This window comes from Grosmannia clavigera (genome assembly GCF_000143105.1).
Source record: "Grosmannia clavigera kw1407 unplaced genomic scaffold GCSC_168, whole genome shotgun sequence".
NCBI classification, from domain to species: domain Eukaryota; kingdom Fungi; phylum Ascomycota; class Sordariomycetes; order Ophiostomatales; family Ophiostomataceae; genus Leptographium; species Leptographium clavigerum.
Genome location: NW_014040771.1, coordinates 382,350 through 397,634, shown reverse-complemented (window position 1 = coordinate 397,634; position 15,285 = coordinate 382,350). Strand labels below are relative to the sequence as shown.

General features: G+C 61.4%; 4 protein-coding genes across 4 annotated transcripts; 1 reads left to right on the top strand and 3 right to left on the bottom strand.

Moving 5' to 3' along the window:
- Nucleotides 1-969: 969 nt before the first annotated feature.
- On the bottom strand, nucleotides 970-6,829 carry CMQ_1901 (map kinase kinase kinase; the record flags this gene model as incomplete). Its single annotated transcript, XM_014314827.1, has 3 exons — nucleotides 970-1,099; nucleotides 1,152-3,284; nucleotides 3,609-6,829. 3 exons carry the CDS (start codon nucleotides 6,827-6,829, stop codon nucleotides 970-972), a joined length of 5,484 nt encoding a protein of 1,827 aa, XP_014170302.1.
- A 1,478-nt stretch (nucleotides 6,830-8,307) lies between these two features.
- On the bottom strand, nucleotides 8,308-11,022 carry CMQ_2059 (uncharacterized protein; the record flags this gene model as incomplete). The annotated part of the gene is made up of 3 exons (XM_014314985.1): nucleotides 8,308-9,212; nucleotides 9,322-10,528; nucleotides 10,639-11,022. 3 exons carry the CDS (start codon nucleotides 11,020-11,022, stop codon nucleotides 8,308-8,310), a joined length of 2,496 nt encoding a protein of 831 aa, XP_014170460.1.
- A 513-nt stretch (nucleotides 11,023-11,535) lies between these two features.
- Nucleotides 11,536-13,254, top strand: CMQ_1842 (DNA primase subunit; the record flags this gene model as incomplete). Its single annotated transcript, XM_014314768.1, has 3 exons — nucleotides 11,536-11,810; nucleotides 11,872-12,072; nucleotides 12,159-13,254. The coding sequence occupies 3 exons, from the start codon at nucleotides 11,536-11,538 to the stop codon at nucleotides 13,252-13,254; spliced, it is 1,572 nt and encodes a 523-aa protein (XP_014170243.1).
- A 249-nt stretch (nucleotides 13,255-13,503) lies between these two features.
- Nucleotides 13,504-14,844, bottom strand: CMQ_2034 (tRNA m g methyltransferase domain containing protein; the record flags this gene model as incomplete). The annotated part of the gene is made up of 1 exon (XM_014314960.1): nucleotides 13,504-14,844. The coding sequence occupies one exon, from the start codon at nucleotides 14,842-14,844 to the stop codon at nucleotides 13,504-13,506; it is 1,341 nt and encodes a 446-aa protein (XP_014170435.1).
- Nucleotides 14,845-15,285: the final 441 nt, after the last annotated feature.

Genomic DNA, 15,285 nt, shown 5'->3' with positions numbered 1-15,285 from the left:
GAAAGAAGGTCGCGAAAGCGAGAGAGAGATGCGAGAAGAGAGAGGGAGAGGCTAATGAACGCCAGTAAAAAAATAAACACTAGCAATATAGAGACGGCAACGAATCGAGCAGGTGCTCCGAACGGACCAGCTCTCAATGCCACCCCCCATACGGAGTTTGTGACGATACGAGCAGGAGCGAGCAGAACGGGGAGGGGCGGTGGGTAATGTGCTAGAAAGGGATGATGAAAAGCCAAGAGGCGGAAGGAACGAGACGCCAATAAAGGGTCAATACACACAGTAGTGTGGAAAGCGAGACTGGACGCCAAGACTCGGGGCTCTTGGCTCCGCCAGAGGACTTTGGCGGGACCAGCGCATCAGCCCTTGGGCTGTCCGTTTGAGAAGCCAGGTCGGGGCGGCCGGCTGTGGCTGGCCTGGCCCACGGCAGAGCTGGAGCTGGAATAGAGTTGTTCGGATGCACGATGCAAGCTACGAGCGCGAGCATCGCAGATTTTTAGTGCGCGCAGCATGGCAGCAGCCTCGGCTCCTACCGACTGAAGACGGCCACAGAAGAGGGTCTGGAACGACAAGGGACGGTGTCTCGAAGCCGAATAGGGGGGCCCACTATGTAGGGGTTCTAGGCCTAGTGGACACTAGCGAGGCCTAAATGGAGTGACGCCTGTGGTAGGGCTTGCACTGGCGATCAACAACTCTCAATACGAGCCGCTAGTCTTTGACAGGCGGGCCGCTGATCCAACTGCTATTATTGGCTATTGGACGATTCGAATTCGGCTGCCGTAAGCATTGTCAAGCATCAGGCTCAAGTCATGCTCAAGTCGCTATCCAAGATGCTGCGGAGTTCGGGGACTATGGAGAGGATAAGGGAAGACGAGAAGAGAAGAAAGAGAAGAAAGAGAAGAGAAGATAGACGGTAGAACGAAGAGGACAAAGCCGGTCCAGACCGAGCACTACTAGTACATCCCGCCACGATCACGTCGTGTCAAAGGTCCCCCGGATCTTGGAATACAGCGCCGAATCCAGAAAGTTGTAGTTCTGGTCCAGCTCGCAGAAGGGATGTTGGGAGAGCAGCCGGTTAGCCGTCGGCCGATCGGTCGGGTTTCTACAGGGTTAGAGAAGAACAAAAACAGGAGCAGAGGACAAAGCAAACTCACACTGTGAAGCAGTCCAGCATAAAGGCCAGCGCGTATGGGCTGATGGTGGCCTCGACGTCCTCTGGGATCGGCGGGGTCTCGCCCTGGGCGATCTTGTAGATGGCCCCTACGGTCTCCTCCTGCGACCAGGGCCGACGGCCGGCAAACATCTCGAGCACGACACAGCCGACGGCCCAGATGTCGACCTTGGCCGAGTAGCCCTCGTCCTGCGACCGGATCACTTCGGGCGCCATCCAGAACACGCTGCCCTGCATCGAGTTCGTCCGGTCGTTGCCGTAGATGTTGTCTGTCTTCTTGCTGATGCCAAAATCGCTGATCTTGGCCGTGCCGTCGACGTCTAGCAGAATGTTGTCCGCCTTGAGGTCGCGGTGCAGGATGCCCTCGCGATGCAGGTATGCCAGTCCCGATAGCGTCTGCCGTGTCAGGCTGGCCACCACCGGCTCCTCGAACTTGCCGTGTCGCCGCAGACACGACCCGATGCTGCCACCGGAGATGTACTCGAGGAAGATGCTGATGCTCGTCTCTTTGCGCTCGCACCCCAGATACTGCACAATGTTGACGTGGTCCAGGTGTTGCATCGTCTCGATCTCCTGGTTGAGCGCGGCCACCAGCTCGCGCACCCGGTTGCGATCGTTCTGCGCCACCAACTTCGGCGGCACCTCCACCTCCTTCACTGCCAGGAACTCGCCCGTCGTCGCGTTCATTCCCAGATACACCCGCCCGTACGTGCCCTTGCCGATAAGCTGACCCTTGAACCAGCGGAACGTCGTCTGCCGCTTCGGGATCCCGTTGTTGCCGCCACTGCTGTTGCTGCCGTGGCTGAACGCCCCGCCTGTGCCCACGACAATCGACCCTCGCTGCCGGTCCGGCTTCACCTGGATGATGCTGGCTCCGAACATCTTGGTCGACTTGCGCCGCATCAAGGCCGCCGGGTTGATGGCGGTCGGCATGCGAGGGATGCTAGGCGGTGGCTGAGCGTATTGCTGCTGATGTTGGTGTTGCTGTTGCTGCTGTTGCTGCTGTTGTTGTTGCTGCTGTAGTTGCTGCTGCTGCTGCTGCTGCTGCTGCAATTGTTGTTGTTGAAGCTGCAGCTGTGCTAGCTGCGTCTGCGTGTATCGCTTGCTGGCTTCGTGGGCACCACGAGCGACCTCACGGATCGACTTCATCCGGCCCAGCCCACCCGATCGCCGTCCGCTGCGTTGTGTCGCACTCGTTGACGAGCCCGAGGTTTGCCGGTCCAGTGCCTTGAGCGTCGATTCATCCGACCCGAGCGTATCGCTCTCGTTGTACGTCGACGTCGACGAGCTGGCCGCCTTGGCTGCTGCTGCTGCTGCTGCTAATGCTGCCGCCGCTGCCGCCGCTGTTGCCGCCCGTGGCGACTCGTCCGGCTCGGCTACCTCGGCAATCGGTGACGGTGGGTTCTCGGCGTCTCCGCCCTCCTCCAGCACCGGCTGGTCGACGTCCAGGTTCGGGAAGTAGTCCTCCAAATTGTTGATCAGCGCGTCTGTCGGCGGACGGTTCGCCCACACGTCCCGCTCCACAAACGACTTCCGTCGACCCAGCCCGTTCTCGTCGTTGTCCGGCCGCCAGTCCGAGTCCGAGTCGGGCGTCGCCGGTGTCCTTCGAGAGCTGCTCTGGCTGGAGTCGTTGTCGTCGCCTCCACCGTCGCCCCCGTTGATGTTGTTGCTGCTCGCGCCCGCCGTCGCCGACACGGGAGACGTGAACGACACCGACATCGTCTTGCGTGCCCGCTTCGTCTCGAGAGTGAGGCTGGGTCGCTCGCCGCCTGCCCCAGCACCGGTGGAAGACGATTTCGACGGTATGCCAGTTCTGCTGCTCCCAGATGCACTGCCGCTCTTGGCCGCCCCTTTGCCCTTGGCCGTGCTAGCACCGGGCCGTTCGGTAAGGGGCACGATGAATAGGTCGTCGTCAGAATCTTCGTCGTCCGAGTTGCTCGCGATCGAGATCCGCGACGGATTTGCCAGCGCCTCTGGGAGACCAATGCGCGGCGGCCCGCCGGTCCGGGAGAACCTGATCTCGTTGCCCTCGACCGGTAGTGCCGGTTCGTGGGTCTGGAAGCGTGATGTCGATGGTGGTGCCGTCTCAATGCGGGCAAAGTTGGCGCTTAACGGGCTGGAATCGGCAAACGACATCAGATGCTGCGGGTAATGCTGTAGCGGTGGTTGATGTAGATGTTGTGGATGCTGTGGCTGTTGTGGATACTGTGGTTGTTGTGGCTGTTGTGGTTGTTGTGGTTGTTGTGATTGTTGTGGATGCTGCATTTGCTGCATTAGCTGTTGCTGTTGCTGTTGCTGTTGCTGTTGCTGTTGCGGTTGCTGTTGCTGTTGCTGTTGCTGTTGCTGTTGCTGTTGCTGATGCTGCTGCAGCTGAGGCGGCTGCGGATGACCAGTGTGTCGCGATCTGCTGCTCTCGCCCGGACCGATCGGTGCTGTCGACACCCGATGGGGCGACGGGCCCCGAGACGGATGGCCGAGTCCGCCCAGCGTGCGACCCATGCCAGCCAGCACCGATGCCACGCCCAGGACAGTCTGCGGCCCGCTGTCACCGCCGCCAAAGCCAGACGGCTTGCGACCAACCCGCTCCGACATCTCGGGCGATAGTTCGTTCGCCATTGTCAGCCGCTTGCTGCTGCTGTGGCCGTCGGCACCTTGGGACAGCCGCGTCTGCTTACCCTGCTTGCTCAGCATGTTGGCCTTGAGGAGCGTGGCGGACGGGGCTTCGGGCGGCTCCGGCGCACGGCGCTGTGGCAGCAGCTTCTCCTGGGCCTTGTCCTCGAACGGCGACACCCGAGGCTGGTCAAAGTCCACATACCGGCCATTGATGCTTCCAGACGGCCCGGTCTCCAGCAAGGGCGCCTCTTTGTGTGCCGCCTGTCTGCCGCGTTTTGCCAGGTAGGCTATGCCCATCTTGCGCTCCTGTTCAGCCCGGCTTTGGCTGACGACATCGACACTTGGGGCGCTGGCGCTGGTGACATTCACATTGGCGGCATTGACGGCACTGGCATCACTACCGGCACCGACGACACCACCGGCACCAACGCCGCTGGCCACCTCTCTCGCGTCTGCGATCAACACGCTGTTCTGTCGCGACGACTGCGGCGACGAGCTCGATCTCGGCCGGTTCACGCCGTTCAGAGACTCGTACGCGTCCTTGTCCAGGGAGGCGATATGTGGGAGTGGGTAAGGCGTCTGCTGCCCCTGAGCTTGCTGCTGTTGCATGTTGCTGCCGTAGCTGCTACCGGTGGTGGCGGCGACGACGTTGGGCACGCTGCTTCGCAGCTGCACAAACAACTTGAGGCTGGCGACAGCATCGGCCCGCTGCTTCTTGCTGGCTACCAGCTTCGCGTCGTCTAGCGCGGCCTCGTGTCGGAACTGTCCCAGATCGGTCAGATAGAACGAGACGTTGTCGCCGTCCGGAAGGCCTAGGCTCGTGCAGATGAGCCTCCGCAGGTCGGCCGCGTTGTCGACGTCAGTCACGTCGACCATCCGGAAGTTCCACGAGTCCGTCGTGGCCAGGACGTAGGCGCGCGGCGGCTGCTGCCAAAAGGTCGAGAGAGGCCGTCCGTAGGAGGAGGTCACGCTGCTAAAGTCGTGGCTGGGCGCGAAGCTCGAGAGAGGCCGGTCCAGCGACACGTCGCTCGCGTTGCCGGCGCGGCTGCCCAGCTGAGAGGCCGACGACTTGGTGACGACCGGGCTGGTCGGCGACTCCAGCCCATCGGGAGACGGGTAGCTGTTGTCGTCCTTCTGCTTCTTCTTCCGGTGGTTCCAAAACGAGAGCAGCGACTTGTTGTCCTTGGCACTGCTCGGTGGGTCCGTGCCAGCTGAGTGGTCGCCCGAGTCGTGCGAGGGCGGCCGGGCGCTGGCGGGATTGCGGCTGGCCGAGATCATCTCGCTGATGTTCATGCCCTGGCGCAACATCTGGCTGGCTTCGGTCGGCAGTCCAGACCCGTAGACGGCCGCGTTGGAGGACATGGAGTCGGTGCTGTTGCGCGAGCGGTGTCCAAACCTGGTCGCGTGTGGAGAAGCTGAGAGATTGGGAGTGGAGGCCATGAAGACCGTGGCGGAAGTGGGAACCGGGCTGCCGGCAGCGCTGTTGTTGGGGCTGTGACGGAGCGCGCTGTCGACGTCGAGATTGAACAGGATGCCGCCCGGAGACCCGGCGTTGCTGCCGCTGATGGCCGGCCGTGTCGTCGTCTGTGAGACGCGCCGCCCGGAGAAGCCAGGGCCCGGATCCCGGATGGGAGTATGCAAATTGGCATCAGCCACGCTGCCCTCGGGCGTGTGGGAGATGCCCATCCGTAAGTCCGCAGAGTCGCCCGGCTCGGCTCCAGCACTCGGCGGGTTGTGAGGCGCCAGGCTCGCGATTGTGTTTGGGTTGGAATCTCGGCTCATGCTAGGTAATCGTGCTGGGTCGACAGGACGGCCACTGACGATGCCCCGAATCATGTGGCGCATGTTCCTGCCGACCTCGCGGTCTTTGGTCGGCTCCCAGTCCTTGCCTGGCTGCCCGGTGCGTTCGACCCAGGCCTGCTTCAGGGCCGGGTACACCTGCTGGTGCATGAGGCTGAAGTTGCCGCGGCCACCGTGGGCGCTGCCCAGCTCGAGAAAGGGCGCGCCGCACAGCTCCAGCGTCCGAAAGGCGTCCTGCCAGTCCTTGGGGAACTGGTTGGCCTGCAGCCAGGCCAGCACGCGCTCCAGCGGCCACTGGGCAGCGAGCTCTGGCGGTACGCCTTTGCTGCTGCTACCGCCAGTCGCACTGGTCGCGCTTGTCGCACTGGTCGCACTGGTCACGTTGGTTGCGTTGCTGGCTGTCGACTGGCCGCGGACTGCATGATGGCCTGGACCGAGACTGCGGCTGGGGTACTCGTCTGACGGGGTGCCGGTCTGACTGGCCATGGGGTTCGCAGACGTCCCAGCGGCTGCGGCTTTTGCCGTACTGACCACAGTGGCTGCATTGGCCGCATTGGTCGCATCAGCTACACTGTTCCCGTTGGCCACGTTGGCCCCGTTAGTCCCGTTGGCTCCGTTGGCTCCGTTGGCTCCATTGGCTGCACCGACAGTGTACAGATCACTAGCCCAACCGTCACCCTGGGCAGGCCACATGACCAAGGGTGTGCTGGCCGAGTAGGGCGTCATATCGCCGGCGATGCCGCCTAGCCCAGGAATGCCCACGCCCTCGCCGTACGTGTTGACCCCGGGGATGTACGTTGCCGACATCTGATCGGCCTGGCTCTGCTGCGGCGGCGGTGGTGGTGGCGGTGGCAGCGGCATCAACGGCACGGTCTGGCCGGGAAGCACACTGACGGCGGCATGCATCTTGGGGTTGTAGGCCTGGTGCTGCTGGCCGGCAGCCACGCTGCCTGGAGGCAGCAGTGGAGGAGGCGGCGGAGGGAAGCCTACACGGGTGTCGTACATGCGACCCCAAGTGTTGTGCCAGGGTGCCTGCTGGCCGATGGCGCTGCCAGGAGGCGGGCCCGAGGGAGGCGGGGGAAGGCCACCAGGGCCTAGGGCACTCGGAGTGGTGGTCGGATATCGGATTGGTGGTGGTGGTGGTGGCATGACCATGCTGCCGGCAAGCTGTGGCGCTGGAGGTGACATTGGGGGAGGGGGAGGCACCTGGTAGGGCCGCGAGGCGTTTGCCTGGCCGCTTTGGTACATGGCGAGTGGGAGGAGGAGGGTGGATGAACTGCCCACTGGTTCAAAGTCGAGGCAGTTGAGCCCGAGGCTGAGACGGCGACTGTGCGAGGCAGCCGGCCTGGACGCGGGGCTGGGCGGCTTGATCGGCCGGCGTGTGTTTGCTCATGAGGGTGGAAGTTGTAGCTGGAGAAGGGCGGCGTGTGGTGGGATATGGGTTGCCACGAGAAACAGACCGGGTGGCTGAATAGAAGAGGTTGGGACCGGGGTTTGGAGGGGAGATTCGTGTTTGCGGTCGCAGCGGCGCTTTGAGCTGGCGACGATCAGCAAGGCGAAGGCGACAGCATGCTGCTGGGCGGCGCAGACGAAAGAAACAGTGCACCGACGGAGACGAAGACGAAGATGCGGTCGACGTTTGGGAGGGAGGTTGTGGTCGGAGCTGAGGCCAAAATACGTCCGCTTTTTTGAGGCCGTTGGAAGCCGTTTCAGGCCTATGGAGTCTGCCGTTTGGAGAAATCAAAGACTAAGAAAGACGGTAGCCCGTGAATAGGGCACGGGAGGGGTGAGAAGGCGAAAGAGGCGAGAGAGAGAGAGAGAGGGTGGGCGTCGTTGATGGGTGGAGCGGTGGATCGAGACAGTTGTCGTCGGAGTGGTGTGGGAGAAAAAGACGGGGGGGAAGACACGAAAGCCGGGAGAGATAGCCCCCCCAAAAGACGAAAGACGACACGACTAAACGGCCGTCTTTAGCGTACATCTGGGGGGAAGGAGCGCCGAAGGGACCACCCCGGCAGGGAAAGAGCGCCATCTCGATTGGGCAGGACGGTCGGCCAATCAGACGATGCGGACGCCCTGTAAGACGAATTGCTGGGGCCGGGCTAGGCTACACATGTGCTCGTATCGCGTACTACGACGTACGGCGCACGGCAGGAGCATTCGAGTCTGTGCTGCAGAGTTTTCGTGCTAATACGAGCTGAGTACGGAGTAGTAGTATACGAATAGGAGATGCATGGTCAGATGCATTACTACAAGGTACATAGTAGATTCTCGTACTTATCTTCCTCGCGAGCTGTCTTGCCAGACCGCCCACGGCCTGCTCCACCCTCCTGCCGTGTCTCACATGGGTCCAGCTGGCCAATGGGTCCCGCTGCCGGTGCTTTAGTGTGCTGCAGCCTGCAGGTCGTCTGCAGCAGAATGTTCCTACTGGTCTGCGAAGCGCCCGGGCCACCTGATAGCGGAGGAAGAGCAGGACCAAACTATCTTACATGCTCCGTACGTAGTACTGAATATGTAAGATACTCCATACTCCGTACTTTGTATCTTTTTTAATATCTTACGTTGCAAAGCATGGCACGTGACTCCGTGCGGCTGTTTCGTGTCTATGTATATGCTTGGACGAACAGAACAGAAACAGAACAGAAACAAAAACAAAACGCCTTTGCCTCCCAGGGCCCAGTGCATCCTCCATCCTCCATCTTCCATCTTCCATCCACCATCAACCACCCCTACATCACCGAGCAGTTGCTCAGAAAGCTCGACATCTGGTCGTAGTAGCCGTCCTCGCTCGAGATGCCCTCCACGTAGTTGTGCTTGCGCACCAGCCCAGTCACCTGCACCGTCTGCTTGCCCGGCCCGTGCCACCACCGCAGCTTCTGCGCCAGCTCCGTCTCCTCCTCGTCCCACGCCACCTCCCACTTGCCTGAGCTCACCAGGATGTCGATGCTCTCCTCCGGGAAGTGAAACTCGGGCAGCAGAATCGTCGTCGGCACCGGCAGCAGGTCCTCCTCCACTGTGTCAGCTGTCGCCTTGTCTGCATGCTCTGGCGCGTCCATAACGCCGTCCATGCCGCCCATTCCAGCTCCAGCTCCTCTGCCCATGTGCAGGCCCGCCCCTCCGTCCACTGTCAGCGCAAACTCACACCGCCGCAGGTCGAAGCCGTACTTGATAATCGTGCCGGCCACCGTGATCGGCGATGGCCGCACGTACGCCTCGGCCGCCCGCAGCCCCGGCGTGGTCGTCAGCTCCGGCACCACGTGACTGTTGGGCGCTGACGAGATCGACGGCCGCGACAGCGCCTGCTTCAAGTTGCTCGGCGTCACCGCCCCCGCACTATCGCCGTCGAGGCTGTGGTGTGTCGTCGGTGTCGCTGGCCGCGGCCCATCCGCCATGGCCGTTGTTAGCGGCGTCGTCACAGACTCGTCCGAGTCTGACCCGTCCTTGTTGGACACCGGCTGCTGTTGCTGGCGAGGCGGCATGCGTCTCGGGCCCGCCAGCGCTGACGCCGCCGTCACCACGCGCTGCAGGCTAGGTGACGACGCCCTATGCGCCGACGACAGCGGCAGCTGCGAGTGTGGCAGATGATTGTCGTCCAGCGACACTATCGACAGGTCCTCGCCATTCCACAGGTCGCCTCTCTCGTGATCATTCTAGATTGTCAACACACGCAACAAACAACACACACACACACACACTCACCTCAGTCATATACAGCCACAAAGTGTAGCCTCCCATCAACGAACCCTCCACCGCAAAGTGGTTCGCATCCATGGCCGCCGACTGGCTGGAGTAGTCGCCCGTCTTGTAGGCGTGCTTGTCGTCCATATCGTAGGGTATGCCGAACTCGGTCAGGATGCACGGGTGGTTGCCGACGCGGTCGAGTCCCTCCTGGCGCAGCGTGGCCAGCTGGTCGCGGAAGCAGTTCCGGATGGCCGTCTCGCCCACGCGGATGGCAAAGGCCGGGTGCAGGTAACGGCCGCGCAGCACGCCGATCACGTCGACGTTCCAGGTGCGGTTCCACTTCTTGGTCATGAGCGTGATGCCGTCGTAAAAGTGCGGCGCGTACACCAGCCGCGGCTCGTCATCAGCCGTACCCCTGATCTTTGGCGGCAGCTCCATCGTCGGGCCCTGCAGCAGCAGGATGGCGTCCTCGTGGAACGTGCGGACGACGTCGCGGTAGCGCCGGAAGTGGTCCATTAGGTACGTGTCGGCAAAGCAGGGGTGGTCGATGGTCTCGCCCGTGCGCGGGTTCCGGGCAAAGTAGTCCTTGCGCAGCAGCTCGTCGCGGGCCGGGTCCCAGACCCCGTGCTGGGCCCAGATGCACTCACCCAGCCGCCAGCCGGGGTCACGCGTGTAGCCGTACCGCGAGTCGTCGTAGTCGGCCGGCAGCCAGGCCTGCTCGCCGTGCGGGTCGATCAGCGTCCGCCCTGACTTGACCGGGCCCAGGCCGCCCATCTCGTATGTGTCGACCTCGCACGGCCGCCCCGATCCCGTCAGCATCGCCTGCCACATCGTCGGGCACGTGCCCTTCTTGAGCTGCTGGTCCTTGGGGATCACGCTGATGTCCTGGTACCCGAGCAGGCCCTTGTTGGGCTCGTTGAGGTTCTCCCATCCAAACACCACGTCGTTCTCAATGTCGCCGGCCTCGCGGATCCGCCGCGCCAGGTGTGTGATCGACTCGATAAAGTGCTCCTGCAGGTAGTCCTGGATGTTCTTGCCGTCGATGATGCACCTGGGCGCAAAGTCGCGCCCGCCAAAAAACAGCGCAAACATGGTTGCCGCCGCCAGCCGGTAGTAGTTGGTCGACCAGATCATCTTGGGAAAGTCGTTGGTGTCGGGGTACGTGTTGTGCACAATGGCCGCCTCGGTCGACGAGAAGCTCTGCGGGTTGAGCCCGCAGGCATAGAGCGTCCACATTGGGGCCCCAGACCCGCCGCAGTATCGGGACCACTGGAGAGGTCAGATAAGAGGAGACAGAAGGGCCAGAAGGGAAACAGAAGAAGAGTGGTAGAAGAGAAAGAAAATGAGAAAGAAGCAAAAGGCAAAGCAGTCCGACGTACCACGTCCTGGTGAGGATCCATAAATACGTAGAAGCCGTATTGTCTAGCCACACGCAGTGTCTCGACGGTGTGTTGGATCCATTCCTCGTCATATTTGCCCGGACCAGCAGCCTCGATGGCCTCCCAGGTGAAGACGTAGCGGATGGTGTTGTATCCCATGCGCTTTAAACGCGAGAAGTGCAAGTGGGCATCCTCCTTGGGAAAGGGCCGCTTGTGAAAGTTGACGTTGTCGCCGTCGTAAAAATCGTCTGCGATGTGTGACGGGAGGTTCGGGGTGCTCGGATACTTGGCATCGCCGGCGACGTTGATGCCGCGCAGCACAACCTGCCGACCGAGAGCATCTCGAAACGTGCTGCCGTCAATGAAGAGGCGGAGAGGAGACATGGTCGGTGCACGGCTTTCGAGAGCTGAGAGGAGATTGGAGTGCAAGTGGAGAGAGGACAATGGACCGTCGCAGTTGCGAGTAGGAGAAAAGGGGCAATAGTAGCCAGTAAGTAGCACAGGTCAGGTCACTCCGTCACATCTCGGGGCATGCTCGATCGGGTCTCTGTCCGCGATCAGGCCTGATGGATGAGCCCGTTTAAGTACTTCGTACGTGCTAGGTTGCAGTGGATGGCCTGCCTCACGAAAGAGCTGACGACAAGGCCGTTAGTGCTGCCGAAGCTTCTCCATCCTAGACCAGCGGACCTGCCCACCAATTAGTCAGATCAGCCCGTTATCTTCGTGATAGCCGGCAGGAACACAGTGGAGCACTGTGCTGTCGTGATTGGTCGCTGCCCTAAAGCCGCTTAACGCGTCCGACGCGTTCTGGGGCTTCTTCTCGCGAACAGCCTGCAGCGATTCAATCGCACACACGCTGGCCTCAGCCTCAGCATCCGCCCGGAGCCTTTATGAGCAATGCCGCACTCGGTCGAGCCCAAAGCTGTTTTGCACGACGAAGCCGCTGCCGCCATGGCTGAGGAGCAGTCGTCACCGGCCGTCGGCAACGTGGACGCCGAACCGTCTGTGAGCGAAGATGTGGACATGGCAGATGGCTCGGCTATACCTGAGGTGGCCGTCAAGGCTGAGCCCGCCGAGGTCAATCTGGACGATCTGTTTGCGGACGACGACGAAGACGAGGAATTTCCGAGCTCGCTGCCACCAAAAAGCGAGCAGAAACCCGACTCGCCATTGTACGTTCTGGGCAGATCGGTACAGATGTGTGCGTGTGTTCAGTAGGGCTAACAGCAGCAGAGGAGCGGACTTGGCGTCACTAAAAGCGTCAGACCCCGAGGTGATGCGCAGCTTCTACCAGCGGTTATTTCCGTGGCGATACCTGTTCCAGTGGCTCAACCACAGCCCGACACCGACCAATGACTTTGGGCACCGCGAGTTTGCGTTTACGCTATCCAACGATGCCTATCTGCGATACCAGTCGTTTCCGACATCTGAGCTGTGAGTGGGGTGGATGGAGACGAGGAGAAGAGAAAGAAGAAGAGAAAGAAGAGGAAAAAAAGGACAAAAAAAAAGCTAACAAACAGACTCCGAAAAGATGTGCTACGACTAATGCCGTCCCGGTTCGAGATCGGGCCGGTGTACACGACAAACCCACGCGATCGCAAGTCGCTGAGCAACACGAGCGCGTTTCGGCCGCTGGCCAAGGAGCTGTGCTTCGATATCGACCTGACGGACTACGACGACGTGCGGACGTGCTGTGACAAGGCCAACATCTGCGGCCGCTGCTGGCAGTTCATCACGATGGCCATCAAGGTGGTGGACGTGGCACTGCGCGACGACTTTGGCTTCCAGCACGTGCTGTGGGTGTACTCGGGGCGGCGAGGTGCCCATGCGTGGGTGTGTGATCGGCGTGCCCGCACGCTGGACGACCAGAAGCGCCGAGCCATTGCCGGCTATCTCGAAGTCGTCCGTGGCGGCGCTCAGGGCGGCAAGAAGGTCAGCGTGCGCCGACCATTGCACCCGCACCTGGCCCGCAGCCTGCGGCTGCTGGCACCACACTTCCAAGACGACGTGCTGCAGAGCCAAGACCCCTGGGACACGTCTGAGCGTGCCGAGAAGCTGCTGCAGCTGCTGCCCGACCGCACGCTCAACGCGGCTCTGCGCCGCAAATGGGACGCGGCGCCCGGTCGCAGTTCGGCTGCCAAGTGGGCTGACATCGACGTCGTGGCCAAGACCGGTGCCAGCAAGGCGCTCGATGCCAAGGCTCTGCTCGAGGCCAAGCAGGACGTCGTGCTCGAGTACACGTACCCGCGCCTCGATATCGAGGTCAGCAAGAAGCTCAACCATCTGCTCAAGAGTCCGTTTGTCGTCCATCCCGGCACTGGCCGCGTCTGCGTGCCCATCGACCTCCGTCGCCTCGACCAGTTCGACCCGCTTGCCGTGCCGACCGTTCAGGAGCTGCTGCAGGAAATCGACGCCTGGCAGCCGCCCGCCGGCGCTGCCAACACGGCCGCTGCTGAAGCCAGCGATGGTGCTGCTGCCCCAAAACCCCTGCAGGATTGGGAGAAGACCAGCCTGCGCCCCTATATCGAGCTGTTCCGCACCTTCGTCCAGGCCCTGATGCGCGACGAGACCGACGTGAAGGTCAAACGGGAGCGCGACGAGGGATTGGATTTTTGAAGAAAGCTGGCACCTGACATGGTTCAGGTCCCTTTGGCACGACGTTTCACGATCACATAACGGACGGCTGTCTCTTGATTTCGCTTCTGGAACTGGAAAATTGCTGGATTTGTACAGGTATTAGAGGTCTTCCCGTTTTGCTTTGTCAGCATCGACATGTCGTCCACTTTCTGACGAATTCTCGCGTCATATTCTGTGCATCAGACACACTGCCTCCACAAACCAATGCAATTCGCTTTTCCGCCGTCGCTATGCCTCTGCTGCCGCCTTTGTCGTCGTCTGGACTTCCGCATCCACGACGACTTGGTCCTGGCTGTTGTTACCCTCGGCTCCAGTCTCGGCTTCGTTTTCATCCTCATCGTCCTCGTTGTCTTCACCCTCTCCATCCTCATCCTCGCCCTCGCCCTCGCCCTCGCCGTCTTTGCTGGCCCCTGGTTCCCGCAGCCGGCCACCCTTGCGCTTCGGCATCACGCGTTCAAACGCCGTCGCCCAGTCGCCCGTCTCTAGCCACTGCAGCATAATCTCCACCACGTGGTTCGTCGTCAGCACCTTTCGGCTAGCCATCACCATGTAGTCGCCGATCGGCAGCTTGGCCGTGCGCACGCCGTGCTCCTGTGCCCGCCGGTAGCAGAGGCCCTTCTCGCGGTTCTTGTCGACGATGCCGCCGATCACGTAGCTCGTGTACGGCTCCAGCCGCGTCAACGTGTGCGGCGAATCGGATGTCAGGTAGACTACCGAGTGCAGCCCTGAAGTAGCTTCCTCTTTCGCTTCTTTCGCCTCCTTGTCCGCGTCGCCCAGCACATCCACGACCACCCCCCCGCCCTCCCGCCGCATGGCCGCCTCGGCCTGCCGTCCCGCACCCATAAAGTCCTCCTCCACAAAGTAGGCATGCTGCCACCGCTTGTGCTGGTTCGCCAGCAGCGTCTCGTAGCGCTCCCGCAGCTTGCCCTGCCATGAGCTGACAAAGATGCGCGTCTGCCGCGTCGCCATCCGGTTGGCCGAGTACGACCGCGTGATCTGGCCCGACAGCGAGATGAGCTCCGTGTCCCGCATATACGACTCGAACGCGCAGTCAAAGATCAGGCTAATCGGCACGAGCACCCGCTCCTTCACCGGTGCTACCTCGCCGCTAACCTCGGTCGTCGTGTCTGGCGCCGCTGTGCCTTCCGCTTCCCGCTTCTCCCTCTTGGCCGCCCGCCGTTGCACCTGCTTCTGGTGCCGTCTCTCTTTCCGCTTGCGCTTGCGGTCCTCACGTCCGCCTTCCCACTTCAGCTGCCGCTTGAGTCGCTTCTGTTGGTTCTTGGAGAGCGGCGCTGCCGACGCTGCATCCGACGACACGGCTGCCGTGACGGGGGCCCCGCCGGCCGTGCTTTCGTCATCGTCTCCGCTGTCGCTATCGTCGTCGCCGTCTTCGCGCATCTGCACGTCGTTGAGCACGGACGGTGACCTCGAAAGGGCCTTGCTGTCAGAGGTCACTCCCAAGAAGCGTGTGTCGCCATTTTCCACCGCCGACTGTCTGTTTACCGAATCTTTCAAGTCATCACGAGGCGATAGTGCCCCTAACATGCGCGGGGTCTCGTCTGTGTCCATCTCGCCTCGATTGTCGTTAAGTGACTCGCAAACGTCCTTTCGCTACGAAGGTCGCATTGGCTCTTTTTTTCAAAGTAGTGGGGCAGCTCTGCACAATAGGCGGTTGTTCCGGTTCGAGTTAGTGCGCTTTCCCGCAAGTCGCGCCTTCGCGTTAATTGCCTTCTGACGCGTCTTGAGAATACTGTCCCGTCCTCGTCGAAGCATCTTTACGGCCGCAGCATATTCTATTTCGGGGAAGGCACGAACAGGCGACAAAGCCCGTACTACAAAATCCTGTCCTTTCAGTCTCCTTTGCCACTTTCAGCTGTTTTCTTCAGTCAAACACCAAAATGTCTTCTCGGCCTGAACTGAAGGCAAGCCTCTTATTCTTACGCCCAGTATCTGTCAAGACAGCAAGACTAACAGCTCTTCTTAGGTCGACGATGAACATGGCTTCATTCG